This window comes from Equus asinus, chromosome 6, assembly GCF_041296235.1.
Source record: "Equus asinus isolate D_3611 breed Donkey chromosome 6, EquAss-T2T_v2, whole genome shotgun sequence".
NCBI classification, from domain to species: Eukaryota; Metazoa; Chordata; class Mammalia; order Perissodactyla; family Equidae; genus Equus; species Equus asinus.
The window spans coordinates 88,284,932-88,300,013 of record NC_091795.1 but is presented as its reverse complement, the minus strand read 5'-3'; the positions used below and the strand labels follow the sequence as shown (position 1 = coordinate 88,300,013).

The 15,082-nt window shown below is 39.8% G+C and overlaps 2 protein-coding genes across 5 annotated transcripts in view; one reads left to right on the top strand and one right to left on the bottom strand.

The window, feature by feature from the left end:
* Positions 1 to 10,417, bottom strand: part of SMC6 (structural maintenance of chromosomes 6) — an 80,709-nt gene extending 70,292 nt beyond the window's left edge. Inside the window, exons 1-2 of one of the 2 annotated variants that reach the window (XM_044771977.2) lie at positions 10,187 to 10,417; positions 2,337 to 2,490 (exon numbers count right to left, since the gene is read on the bottom strand). In XM_044771977.2, the coding sequence (XP_044627912.1) occupies positions 2,337 to 2,474 (138 nt within the window). In that variant the 5' untranslated portion in view covers positions 2,475 to 2,490; positions 10,187 to 10,417. The remainder of the gene's footprint in view (positions 1 to 2,336; positions 2,491 to 10,186) is intronic. The other variant, XM_014848061.3, reaches the window with a different exon arrangement.
* GEN1 (GEN1 Holliday junction 5' flap endonuclease) overlaps positions 10,409 to 15,082 on the top strand; it is a 36,534-nt gene continuing 31,860 nt past the window's right edge. The window contains exons 1-2 of one of the 3 annotated variants that reach the window (XM_014848058.3): positions 10,815 to 10,922; positions 11,962 to 12,058. The gene's annotated coding sequence lies outside the window, so the exon portion shown is untranslated. Of the gene's footprint in view, positions 10,500 to 10,608; positions 10,923 to 11,961; positions 12,059 to 15,082 lie in introns of those variants that run through there. The other 2 variants (XM_044771979.2, XM_014848059.3) reach the window with 2 other exon arrangements.

Genomic DNA, 15,082 nt, shown 5'->3' with positions numbered 1-15,082 from the left:
CCATCTGTCTATCCTCCTCTTCAGTGAATTGTCTCTTCATGCCTTCTGCCCATTCTCAAAATGGATTATTTGCTTTTAACTGTTGAATCTTGAGAGTCCTTTACATATTCAAGATACTAGTACTTTGTAGCATACGTAGTTTGCTAGTATTCTCTCCTAGTCTGTAGTTAGACTTTTCATCCTCTTAACAGGGTCTTTTGCAGAACAAAAGTTTTTAATTTTGATGAAGTCCAATTTATCAATTTTTCATTTTATGGTTTGAGCATTTGGCATCAAGTCTAAGAATTCTTTGCCTAGTCCTAGATCCCAAAGATTTCTCCTGTTTGTTTCTAAAAGTTCTATAGTCTTACGTTTTACAGTTAAGTCCGTTACCTAATTTTGAGTTAATTTTTATAGAAGGTATGAGACTTAGGTTGAAGTTCATTTTTTTGCCTAGAGATGTCTAATTCCTTCAGTACCATTTGTTAAAAAGGCCCTTGCTCCCCCATTGAATTGCCTTTGAACCACTGCCAAAAATAAGTTGGTCATGATTTGTGTGGGTCTATTCTTGGGTTCTCTGTTCTGTTCCATTGATCTGTGTGTCTATACACCAGTACCACAGGGTCTTATTTACTGTAGGTATATCAGAAGTCTTGAAATTGGGTAGACTGATGCTCCCACTTTATTCTTCTTTTTCAAAATTATTTTAGCTATTCTAGTTCATTTGCCTTTTCATATAGATTTTAGAAGAAATTTGTCTATATCCACAAAAACTCTTACTGAGATTTGAGAGAAACTGCATTAAATCTATATATAATTTTGGGGAAGAACGGACATCTTTTCTGTGTTGCGTCTTCTAATCTAGGAACAAATGAAGTATCTCTCTCCATTTATTTAGGTCCCCTTTGACTTATTTCATCTGCATTATATAGTTTTCAGCATGTAAGTCCTGTACATATTTTGTTAGCTTGAGACCTAAGTATTTCATTTTTTTAAGGGACTGTAAATAGTATTATATTTTGAATTTAGATGTCCCTGTGTTCAATGCTAATATGCAACAAGTGACTTTCTAAAAAAATGTTTATCTTGTACCTTGTGACCTTGCTGAATGCATTTATTAGTTCTAAGAGGTATTTTTCTGTAGATTCTTTGAGATTTTCTATGTAGACAATTATGTCATCTGCAAATACGGACAGTTTTCTTCTTTTCCTTTCCAACCTGTATACCTTTTATTTCCTTTTGTTGCTTTATTATACTGGCCAGATCTCCCAGAACTATATTAAGTAACAGTGAGGAGAGCACATCCTTGCCTTGCTCCTGATCTTAGGGAAAAGACATTTCAGTTTCACCACTAACAATAATATTAGCCATTGGTTTTTTGTCAATGCTCCTTATCTTGTTGAGGAAGTTCTCCTCTATCCCTACTTTTCTGAGAATTTTAATCATGAATGGGTGTTAAATTCAGTCAAACGTTTTCTTCTGCGCCAAATGATATGATCATGTAATTTTTCTTCTTTAGCCTGTTAAAATGGTGAATTAAACTGACTGATTTTCAGATTCCAAAACAGGCTTGCATGCCTAGAATAAACCCTATTTGATCGTGATATATAATTCTTTTTATATATTGCTGAATTCTATTTGCTAAGATTGTATTAGGGATTTCTGCATCCACATCCATGAGGTCTGCAGTTTGCTTTTTCAGTACCTTCTTTCTCTGGTTTTGGTATCAAAACAATGAATCGGAAAGTGTTCCCTCCTCTTCTATTTTGTGGAATTGACTGTGTAGAGTTCACATTAACTCTTCTTTAAACATCTGTACAATTCTCGAATCAAACCAACTGGGCTCAAAGATTTCTTTTTTGGGAGTTTTTAAGTGATGAATTAAATTTCCTTAATAGTTGTAGAGTGATTCAAATGCTCTATTCCATATTGGGTGAATTGTGGTACTCTGTGCTTTTTGAGGAATTGGTCCACTCCAGCGAAGTTGTCAAATTTAGGAGTGCAGAGTTGTTAACAGTATTCCCTTATTATCCTTCTGATGTCAGCAGGATCCATGATCATATCTACTACTTCATTCCTGATATTGGTAATTTGTGTAGTCTCCTTTTTTCCTTTGTCAATCTTATGAGAGGTTTGTCAATTTTATTGATCTTTCCAAAGAAACAGTTGTTTGTTTCATTGTTTTCTCTACTAATTTTTTCTAATAATTACCATAAATTTCAAAATTAGTCAGGTTCTTTTCAGCTTTTTAAAAATCATGTTGCTTTTCCTGTATTGAATTATTAAAAATATGACATATAAACCAAACATGAGAAACATGCCAATTAAAAAACCTAATTTTGTAATTTTGCACTTACCAAAGTAGAGGTACCATTAGCGAAAGAAGCTGTACCTTCATCTTCGTCACCATCTTTATCAAAATCCTCCAACTCTTCCTGTCTCGGTCTTTTGGCATTCTCAGGAGAGAAGAAATTTTCTTCCTTCCTTTTGGCCATCAGGTCTGAACAAATACTATAGTATCAATAAATTAAATCAAGTAGAGCATCCATGATTGTTTCATACACATTAAACTTAAATCAGACAGCGCTTAAGTTTTAAGTATTATGTCCATTCATTTTTACTTTAAAAAAAGTAAAAATATCATCTGCATAGAGGAAGGGAGCTGTGAGCCAAAGAATGCAGGCGGCCACTAGGGTCTGGAAAGGCAAGGAAACAGATTGTCCCTAGAGCCTCCAGAGAGGAGCAAGCCCTACAGCCGCCTTGATTTTGGCCTAGGGAGATGTGTTGGGCTTCTAACTCACAGAAGGATAAGATAAAAAATGTGTGTTGTTTTCAAAAAGAATCATCTGCATATGCTACACTAGCTGATTCTACTTCAGTTATTCCTGGCCAAGATTTTATTGATATGGGCCCCCCTAAATGTTTTGACTCCTAAACTCACAAAAGGTAAAGGATTTTATTTGTGAAACTGTGGTCTCTAGTTTCCTAGATCTATTAAGGGAGACAGCATCATGCCTTATTAAATTATTCCAGAGCAATCATCCAATGTTTACAAGCTTAAAGTATTAGTGAATCAGATAAAACTTTTAAGTTATTTTCCCAAAGCAGCATATTTGAAGCACTGCTCCCTAGCACCAGCAGTTTAGTCCATGCTGATTGTCTACTTTTTACCAATATACTGTAAAATTTATACCTAGAAAATTAATATATTCAAAGTCACACAAGATTTTCTAAATGTATGAATACCACACCTCAAATCAAAGCTGACAGTCTGTGACTGAAATTAAACATTATGACTACTCTGATTGTTGCTTTCACTTTTCTCTTTAAAATACATTTAAGACCTAAAATGATAGGTACCTAATAACTGTCTGCTGAACAAATGGAGAGGAAAATCCACGACATTGGTAATCAGAAATTTCTAAGATACAAGAAAAGACTATGAGGAATACTTCCAGTCTCAACCCATTTAAGTCCCCCAAGGACTACACCATCGTAACCCTGCCTGTACCAGGTACCTGGACAGTAGTAGACTAAATGAGATGTTCTCTCTCATGAATTTGGACTGGAAGATTCTAGTCAGTTCTCACTAGAAGAGATGATGGGTCTATGTGATGATGTGCACACAGAGGAAGAAAGCCAGGCTTAGGTGGATGTGTGTGCTGGCAGGGTATGGGGAGCTAGTGGAATGGCATTACAAAGAGATGATGAGTCGAAGTGTGGGAACAGAAGTAAGAATTTGAGAGAGGAAAAGAGAGCGAGGGGAGAGAGACATTCACACACACTTTAATTTTTTAATCCACTGCTTTCCAAACTCACACTGACAGAACAAATTTTGCAGAAATATCAAATAGCTATACATATTCTGGAGGAATTGTTTTGGGGAACTATCTTTGTCAGGTTTTGTTATTATGACAATGCATGCTTCATTAAATAAACTGAGTAGTTTTCCCATCTTTTTAATGATCTAAAATCGCTTCTATGGCATGATATTTAACTGTTTTTTGAAGGTGAGAAAGAACTAAGGTTAAAGTTATTAGTGGAGTCTGTTTTAATTTTACAAAATTATTTCAATTTCTTTTTTGTATAGTGGTCTTTTACTCTTCTCTATATCAATTGTTCTGTAATTTTATTTTACGAAACATTGATAATTTAAAGCCTCAAATTTACTACACGAAATTACCTTATGTTTTGTAAAATCCTCATCTGTAGTCCTAACTCCTTTCACGCAAATTCTATTTAATTAAATTTTAAACATTTTCTCTAGAAACTAGCTCTTTGCTTTATCAAATCTAGTTTTTCTCTAATGTGAATATTTTAAAGTTTATTCACATATTTTTATACAAGCAAATATAAGAGATATGCAGTGGGGCTAGTTCAGTCTCTAATTCTTTTTTTCCAAAGTACAAGTTAAAAAGAGCAATGAGAAGAGGCCAGCCCGGGCGGCACAGTGCTCCATTTTGGAAGCCTGGGACTCACTGGTTGGGATCCCGGGCATGGACCTACACACTGTTTATCAAGCCATGCTGTGGCAGACATCCCACACACAAAACAGAGGAAGATGGGCACAGATGTTAGCTCAGGGACAATCTTCCTCAAGCAAAAAGAGGAAGACTGGAAAAAGATTTAGCTCAGGGCCAATCTTCCTCGCCCCCCCACCCCCAAAAAGCAATGAGAGACTTCCACTTCCAGGAAGATGGAATAGATGTACTTTTCCCTATTCCTCCTGCTTAGTAAACCTAAAAGCCTTGGAAATTATATATAAAATAAACGTAAGACAACTCTGAAAAAGAAGGAGGTTGACTGGCTAGGGACCTCAGGACCCAAGAAATGACACCATGGCGAGTTCCCTGAGTTTTTGTTTTGCCTCAAATATCCCATACTTGGAGAAGCCAGCAACTGAGGAAACACCAACAGGTGCAGTGGGGAAGAAAAGGCCTAATGAAAGCTTGCTCTCTCTAGCCAAAGGACCAGGAAAAGGACAGCCTAACAAAACAGAAAACTTTTAGACACTAATTGCTCTACTCCAATTAAATACCACTGAAAAAACTGCGGCCCCTCCTCGCCCCCCCAATGCCAGCCAAGGCCAAGTGGATAGCCTGGACTTCCACCCTGGTGAGGCTAGAAGGAGGTATCTCAATATCCCAAAAGGCTAGTGTCAGAGAAGGCTACGTAGGCCACGTAGGCAGCCATGATACTGGTGTCGGTGGAGACCACCTAGAGAGCCTAGACGTCCACCCCCACCAAGCAGTAATAGGGTGTTACTTACTCCCATTCCCTCCTGGATGATGTCAGAGGAGGCACTACCACTACCCAGAGAGGCAAGGACACCAGCCGACTGCAGTGGCCATGGAGACCACGAAGGGAGCTGAAATTCGCACCCCCACCCAGCAGTCACTGCAGCTAAGAAAAGAGTTCTGGTAAAGTTCTAGGTTTGAATCTGTGTCGGTGGCCCAGTACCATAGGGCAGCAGATCTCAAAGGTTGTGGTCTCTTACAAAGTACTAAGGACCTCAAAGAGCTTTTGTTTATATCTATCAATATTTACCATATTAGAAGGTAAAACTGAGAAACTTTAAAACAAAAAACACACAACTACACCTTCTATCAGTTGTCAGAGAAATGTGATCACACGTCTCCTAACATCTGGAAAACTCCACTGTACACTCATAAGTGAATGAGAATGAAAACGGCAAATGACATCTCATTATTATTATGAAAACAATTTTGACCTTGTAGACCCTTTGAAAGAGTCTCATGGATCCCTGGGCCACACTTTGCAAACTGCTGCTATATGGATACTATAAGCAAGTCCAAGACACAACGCCGTTAAGTTATAAGGCATAGCTGGCAAGCGATAAAATTAGAGCAGCAGAGGGCTGTAGATTGGATATTCACAGTGTGGTCCAATGACCAGCACGTATCACCTACATCTCCTGGGCACGGGCTAGATATCCACAATCTCAGGTCCCACCCTCAACCAAGTGAACGAGAATCTTCATTTTAACAAGATCTCAGGTGATTCATAAGCACTTTAAAGTTTGAAAGTATTGTTGTAAAAAAAAAAAAACTTGGACTTTATTCTATCCTGAAGGCAATGAAGAACCTAACTTATCATGATAAATTAAATATCATTTAAAAGGTATATTAGCTAATATCCGAAGGACACTTATCCTAAACAAATGCCTTTTGAGACAATATTAACATTACCAACACATTTATAAAATATTCAACATCTTTTTCACCAATAATTTAATGTTTATTTTAAATCTCCTACAGAAGTCAAAACTTAAAAATCAAACATATTTCTCAAATTATTTAATAACAAGAATCAATGTACATTAGTTTCAGCTTCAGCTTGTTGCTAATTTAAATTCTCTAGCATACCAACAGGCCATTATTTCCCCAAGAACATTTTCTTCTCTCCCACCCATCCTCTATTCCCTTCTCAATTACTGAGCAGTAATTTATTTATTATAAAAGAGCAAAGAGGCAGCATGACTTGTTGTTTTTCCCAACAGCAAACGCCCTTTTAGATACAGTTCTTATTAATGCCTAATACACGATCTTACAGTGAGCAGGCACTCACACATCAGCTGACTGATTTTAGTATTTTACCATTTTCAAGTAAAATTGAGGGGAGGGAGGTGAATGAAGGCAGATGGGATGAGCTTCTTACACTGTATGTGAGATTCTGTACTACACTGAAGATAGCGTGCTACATGACAACCAGGATGTTTTGTTTGCTGTGCTTGGCCTGGGATTTGCAGTTTGCTATTAGGTTACCATGGTAACTTGCATCTAACAGACACTGAAGCATCCTACCTTTTAAAATAGGAATCACTGTGTAAGGTAATGATACTGGATTTTTAAAAACACATATGAACATCCTGAGAGTTAGATACAGGTCAAAATAGTAAAACTGTTTCCAATAGACTAAAAAGGCATATAAACAGATGCAAGGAAAAATATTTTTAAATATTCTGGAATATACAAAAAAGGGAAAAAAAGCTCCTCTACGGTTTTCAATATACCCACAAAGCTCTTCATAGTTTTTAATGTTTATTTACAATTAAAAAATCAGAATTAAGGAACATATCATTCCTCCCATACAGGAAGCAAACTCCACCAGAGCACAAACAGTAACAAATATGCAGACTACCAATAAAAAATAAGTTCAAGAGGAAAAATCAATAACCAAGGGTTCATTACAGCAGGTATGTGCATAAGAAATCTGATAGAGATCAAACGCATTTTAACAGGCTTATAAATTTCTAAATTTTAAATTTTACTGTATCTAATAATTCATACTTCCCATTAATATCAAAGTAGGGACTAACAGTAGTTGAGAACAGACATAACAGAATTGGAATTACCCGCAGAAAATAGTGATTAAAAAAAGGCAAATTGCTGCTACTTCTGAATCTGCCGTGGACTGCATTTACCTCATTCCCAATTCCTTTCCTCCCACCATCACAGACGTTTTCATTCTACATTAAACAACCTCATTTTCACTGTATTCACTCAATTAAGTGCACTGCTTGGAATATATCACGAAATCAAATGAGATGTGATATATGATAAATAATATAAATATTTAAGTGAAAAAATTCCTAACTCCATCCATCAAACAATTCCAGATCAGTAAAACTGGGAAACACTAAGCATAGCATTTCAGACAATAAAATTTGAACACAAAGATTTGTGTTTTCAAAACATCCCTGTGACCTCAATCTAGAGGACAGACGAAACACAGGGAGTGAGAAGACGGGCAAAAGAGACCAGTCTCTAAAGCATGAGTGGTGCTGAACCAAAGCAGTGGCAACACCAGGGATGAAGGGAAGAGAGGAAACCAAAAGACTGAAAGACTGGGTGAAGTGGGTGAGCGGAAGCAACATTTGTTGAGTACTTACTGTATGCTTAGCTCTTGAGATAAACACTTTATTTCCTTTAATCCTCAACATCCTTATGAGATAAGTAATGGCCTTATCTTACAAAAGGGGATATTGAGGCTCAAGTGAAAGACATCTGCCCAGGCGTATGAAGCTGTAATTTAGCAGAGCCCAGATTCAAACCCAGGTTTGTCAAAACCCAAAGTTGCAGTTCCTCCAGGCACAAATAACTGAGTTTAAATGACAGTTTAATTGTTTATAGGCAGTGAAATTGGCTATTAATCTACTCATCTTCTTGTCTATCCTTTATTAATGTATAAAACTACAAAAAGGATTCTATTGTGATGTGTCCCTCCAATATTACTATTCCAGCCAATTAAAACTTTGGGCTCACATTATAAAATTTCATGTTGTGTTTAATTTTCAGAAACAATCTTCACACAATGTTGAATGCCATAAGTAGTCAAAGCAGCTTTAGCAAGGAAAGAGGATAAAGCGTTTATTTTGTTTGAAAACACTGAGTGTGAAGTACTCCTAGGATATTGAGATGGAGAGGCCAATAGGCGGTAAAATATACTCTGCAGTAGAGGTGGATGCGGGAGTGGAGCTAAGAAAGCTACAGAAATCATCTGAATTTGGTCACTAGGGAAAGTATGTTGAGTGAGAAAAGATTTATCTAGTGAATCAAAGAAGTTAACATTAATATAAGTGACTACGCTTGACCCTCATCTGGAGTCATACAGACTTAAGAGTGTGGGGGGTACATATAACTGTGACATTTAATTATGCCTTAAATATAATGCATACTATTATGGTAAAATTTTGAGTTACTTGGTTATTAATTCCTGAATGTAACCCAGATACAGCTTGGATTAATTTTCCTAACTTAGGTCTAAAAGTGATAGTCAAGATTTAGGTAGGTTTTATACAAAATTCTACATCCAAGCACTCAGTAAAATACATTCAGTAAAATAAACCTCTGGGGAATAACACCTGTTTTTCACCTGTTTTTCACTGCAACAACTTTAATATGCTATTTGTACTTACTTTTTCCCAGGCTCAATACTAAATGCTTTATTTATTAGAGATAGATATAGAGAAAGAACTCTGTGTCTCCCCTCCCCCAACACATTTAAGAATCCTGTAAGTTAGGTACCACGTTGTTATGGTCTCCAATTACAGAAAAAGAACCGGAAACGTAAGAGGTGGTATCAGCTTGCCCAGAGTCACACAACACTGGTTCTGTCTGACACAAAATCGTTTTGTATGCAACACTCTAGTGATCTCCAAACTTTTTTGTACTTACACCAATTCAAGAAATTTTAAGTATACATTCCAACATAAAATTATTGCCCTGAATATTTCACAGAGAAACAGAATGAGATAAAATAAATCTAAGGAGAAGTTCTAATATGCTCCCTCCCCACCCACACGCCCATGGAACAATCTGCAGGCCACTGCACACGCTATTGAAGGTTTTAAAAGACTCCACAGCAGCCGTCTAAAGGTCAGGGAATTTGAACTTTTCTTCTTTTGAATATACCACAATAACTTGTTTTTAAAATACTCGCTTTTAATCTCCTACTCATGAAATATGCAGAGTAATAAGCCCTCACATAAACTCTGTTGCTCCTTCTACGAATCATCACAGTATTCTCTCAAGCCCGATACGTCCCAGAGCCCTTTCTCCACCCTTGAGTCCTGGGTTCCGTAATTCCCAGTCGGAATTCTTCTCCAATTCATTTCCACAAGAAAACAGGAAGAAGAAATGCCATCATAAAACCTCCGAACATCACAATTTAATTTCCCGAGATAATACAGTTTGCGTTTTCATGAAACTGAAATGTAACAACAAATCTAATTTCAGTGATATTTGCATATACCTCTTAAACATACTTAAGTTGCTGCTTGTGAGATTTCACCAGATTCGTGAGAAGACCCTAATTCCCGAACCCAACCTCACTCCCTTACCCCTAGCTTCTTCAAGCTACTCTTCAAACCAAAGGCCCCTGGGGCCGGGCGCCGGGTCGCACCGCCAGAGCTGAGATTTGCAAGGCTCCCCGCAGGGCCGCCCGAGGGAGGGGCCCAGGGCAGACGGGCAAGTTTCCCGCGGCTGAGGGGACCTGTGCAGCCCGCGGAGAGGGCGCGAAGATCCCCGCCGGCCGGCCCGCCTGGGCCCGCAGGGAACAGCCTAGACACTGCCGCAGCTCCGGTGACGGGCCGCCACCTGGTGGGCTGGGGTCTCCAGTTAAAAGGGCAGAGACAGGGGGACGGATCCGGAGCAAGGGAGAGCGACAGCACGCGCCCTCACCCTACCTCGAACAAGTCGAAGTGTCCCAAAGGAACCCGATCGGCGGGGCTGTCGCGGTGCAAGCGGACGCTAAGGCCACCCTGGGGGCGTCTCGGCCTGAGCCGGCCGCCGTTGGCCCCCGCCGGGAACCGCGCGCCAGCTGCAAGAGAAGGCAGGAGCCCGGCCTCCCCGGCGCCCACCGCGGGACGCTCCGCGCCTGCGCCCCGCCCCCACCCCGCCCGCCGGGAATCCGCCCGCGCGTGCGCGGTTCGGAGTTTTCGCGCCACTGAAGTCTAAGAGGAGGGGCCGGAAGCACCGCTGGGCGGACGGGGAAAACGAGTGGGTACCGAGGGCTCGGCGCCGGCGGTGTGGGGCGGGAACGTGGATGATTTGCCTAAGTGAAAGGGCAGATAAGCCGGAGCCCCCGGCAACAGTTCCACGCATGCGTACAGCGGGTCGGCTGGGAGCCGGGATGGCCGTGTCTGCGGCCCCGGCGGGGGACAGGGGACAGTCACTTCCCGGAAGAGGCAGGGCCGTGTGGGAGAAGGCGCCGAATTCGAAGTGCTCCCAGGACCTTTCCGGGTCAGGGTGTTAATCCCCAAACGCCAGTCTTTGGGAAAGCAAAGAGGAAGTTTTCTTTTCCTTTTTTTGTTTTAAGAAGAGAAAATTCAGGAACTTGGAGGCAGCAATAGTTAGCACTCAGGCCAAATTGGTAAATGACGGAGGGGCGTCTTCCAAAACCAAGAGGAGAGGGTTGTCCCGGTAAGTCCCGCGGAACGCCGGGGACCCGCCGCCGCCCCGGTCCTTCCCCCGATGCCTTTGAAATCTGCGTTGGGGCGAGCTCTGCGTTCGTGTCCCGTGCCGCCCGCCTCCTCCCGACGCCGGCCGCAGCTCCCCTGTGAGTGCGGGGACACGGCGCTCGAGCGGCGGGGCTGCCAGCCGGCCGCCTCCCCGGCCCTGCCCTGAGCCCCGCGGGGCGGCTCCGCCCGCCTCCGCCGAGGCCGCTGTGGCCGGAGCGGCCCTCCCCCGGGCGCTCCGCGGGGCCGCCCCACGCCCCGGCCCGGCGTCCCGGCTGAGCTTTCCCTGATCCCCGTGGGCACACTTGGGTGTTCCTCTTCCGGTGTTAACGTGGGGTTTAGAAAATACTTCCACGATAGCAGTTACCGTAAGGGATTGTGGTTGTTGGTTACAGTCCTTTCCCCTGCGCGAGCCTCTGTTCCAAACTCCCTCAGTAAATGTCCGAATTCAAGAAGTTTCAATTCCTTGGCTTAGCTTCAGCACTCTTCTCAACCCCCCATTAACCTACTGCTTCAACCGTGACACACCTCATCACGTGACATGCTGAGCCAAGTAATCTACTTTCTATGTTCCAAAATCTTCCTTTCTGGATGAAAAAATGTGGCATTGACCTCTCCCCTAGTCCAATCCCAAATAAAGTGATGTTCAAACTTCTGGTCCCCAGTAATGAAATTCCTTCCATCAAAGTCACCCTTTGACTTCTAAAGATTATCAAATATATGTTTCTGTTGTGGCTCTTGACGTGATACAGTGAGAAGTATGACATCGTCAAAATAGATTAAAACACCACAACAGCTGGCCTAAGTGGTCCGTGTTGGTAAACAATTGGAAAGGCAGTTCAGAGGTCTCTGCTTAGATGTCACTTCCTTTAGGAAGCCTTCCTTGATGCCCTACACTAGGCAAGGTACCTCTCTTTCTATCTACTCATAGTTCATTCACCTTACCTCTGGGCCTGTGCTTGTCACATTGTTCTAATTCCCCTTTTATCTCTAATCTCACCAAGATCCTTAAATGGAGGGCTCGATCTTTCATTATTGCATCTCCAGCCCCTAGAAGAGTTCCTGGAAAATAAGCGTTTAATAAATATTCATTGATAACAAGTAAGTTACACCTGGGTTATATTATGCTCCAAGTTTAAGCTAAATTCATATGAAAATAAAACTGAAGAAATAATAAAAAAGAGCATTAGTTAGTGAAATTATGTGGTAAATCCCGCACAATACAATCCTGTACTGAAAGAAACTTTACACCATTTACCAATCTTTATGTGAAAATATAGTTATCTAAATGGGAATTGGGAAATTTAAAGTATTTCCCACTTCACTGTTAAAAGACAATTCTAATGTTTTTGCTTAAAACAGGAAAACTGTTGGTTTAATAAAATGTGTGTTTTTGCGTAAATCAAACCACTGACTGCTTTTTATGTTCTTTAAGTTTGATTCATTAGTGGAATTAGCAAGGTTCTGTGCTTTTCTCACCTCATTCAGTTTTATAATTAACCAATAAAAGCTTAGTAGCTTTTAAGGAAGTTTTAGGAGCATAAATTGATTTATGGACACCATATGGTTACATCAAAGGATTTTTTTGTTTTGTTTTAACCTGCAATCGATTCTTAAGCCTTTTCTTTAAACTAGAAATTCGTGTTCTTTCTACCAAGCAATAATATCTGAAAGAGAGTGATTTTTTCTTTAATACCAAGCTACCAAAATTGGTGATGAGATTCAAAAGATATCAGAATCTTGTAATTCATCTGGTAATACTTCTCAGTTTGTAGATAGGTTAAATGTCTTCCCAAGGTCATAGAGCTAGTCAGTGGTATATCCAAGACTGAAATCCTAGGCTTTCTATCCCAAGTTCAGTGCACTTTCACTAAAATAAATAAATTGAAGCCACTAATAAGTTATAAAGTTATTTGCTATGGATTGTCCTGACTTTGTTGATTCACATAAGTATTCTTGTGAAACACTAATTCTTAAGAATTGTGAGTATATTAGGAGACTCTTCTTTTTATATATAATATACATTGATTGAATGATCAGATTGGCATCAATAAAATTATTACATTAGAAAAGATAGGAGTAGAGACTCACCAAATCCCACACCACAGAAAATTTCAAATTTCACCATGTTAAAATAAGCAAGACAGAATACATAGTTTTGATTGAGTTTGATATGTGTAGTATTTTTAAATTTTACGTGATGCTGAGCTATTTTCAAGTAACCTCATCAGGTTGATCATGACCTCAGGCAAGAACCATCTGTTCTATCTTTGAGTGTAGTTGTCCTTGAATATCTTAAATGCTGTTGCATTCTGTCCCTTTTTGGAACTTTATGTGATTTTGCAGTCTTACCATTGCTACTTAATGTCACTTTGGAGGTGCAAAGAAAGTGACAAAAAATGGAAAACAATGGATCATGGAAATAGATATTTTGGATTAACTGCATTTTTAAAACGTTATGGTGTCATTTTTCATAAAATACATGGTTCACAAAACTGTACCCTTTCAGAACTGTTGAGCTATTCTTTTAATATTCTGCTTTCATGAGTGATTTCTGAAAGGAACATGCATTTTTACACTCAAAGAACTTAGGTTGTAGATCTACTGAAGATAATCATAAAAGAATATTTTAAAATAATGTATTACACTTAGAATATGTAATTTTACATTAATATTCTTTGCATTTTGTCACTGCTTATAAGGTAGCACCATAAATGAAGAAGTAAATTAATTTGTGTCAAACAGGAATTATGTCACCTTTAAGGAAATTCACTATCCATTACCAGAGAAATGATAATTTTAGTGTTTTAGGTTTTTAAGCAAGATCTCTCTGGCTCCCTCTGGGAGACTGATTGTGTAGAAGTGGAGGGTAGTACAAAGTGGAAGCAGGGCAGCCAGTGGGGAGACCATTACCACCGTGTACAGGCAACGCTAGGGGCCTACTGTTAGAAATGGGGATTTAGGAGATATTTTGGAGATAGAGGACTTGCTGATTAAGTTGCTGTTGGAGAGCAAAGTAAAGAGAAAGAGTCAAGATTGACTGCTAGGTATATGGCTTAAGCCACCGGGTATTTGGGAAAGACTAGGGGTAGAACAGTTTTGAGGAGATGTGGTGGAATCAAGAGTTAGGTGTGTATCATGCATCCATGTGAAGATAAAGTAGGGGATTAGATATTCCAGTCAAAAGCTTGGAGGAGTTGTCAGATGATGTGGGATAAATTAGAGGGAAAGTGAAGAAAAATTCCTTCATTATAAAGTCTTCAAAGGGAACTCAGCAATAATATCCTCTCCAGTGTAGTCTGTCTTTCTAACTGACTCTAAAAGTATTCTTTCTATAAGTCTTTCTGCTCACTTTCCAATTCCCATGCCAACCGCTAATCCTTTGAATCTTCTTGCTTGGCATAGTTATAATTATTTTTAGTTAAAAGTTGCGAAGGCTATATAAAGTCTTGGCAGTAATTCAAGAAGGTCTAATAGAAATGAATTAATGGTAAGTTACTAAGAAAAAAAGATTCATTGGGGCGTGTCATAGAGAAAGACTAGCTCCTATAAAAATGTCCCCTTGATTCCTATCATTCAGAGAAAAAAGTGGAAAAAAAGTATATTTCATGATAGCATTTCTTTCAGAGAAACATATCAGGGCATTACTGCTTTATAGGAGTGTGCTTGGGGAGCACAGGAGAGACTAACCTTTTTCAAATCCATTTCATTAGATATATGATATATGTAGGTTAAGGCACCAAAGTGGTTTAAAAGGCTTTGAGATAGGTTAAAAAATATGGTGACCAGAAGGATTGGCAATGAGAGACATTTTTCTAGAAAATGTCACTTAACTAAGGAAAAGTGGAGAAGAGAACACTAGCTCAGAGACAGTAACTCAATTTTTGTGTGTGTATTTGAGGAAGGTTTGCCCTGAGCTAACATCTGTGCCAGTCTTTCTCTACTTTATATATGGGATGGCTCCACAGTATGGCTGATGAGTGGAGTAGGTCTGCACCCAGAATCCGAACCCGTGAACCCTGGGCCGCCAAAGCGGAGTCCGCAGAACTTTAACCACTTGGCCACGGGGCTGGCCCCTGTAACTCAAATTTTGCTTTCTGGGGACTAACAGATGATTCTGTTACA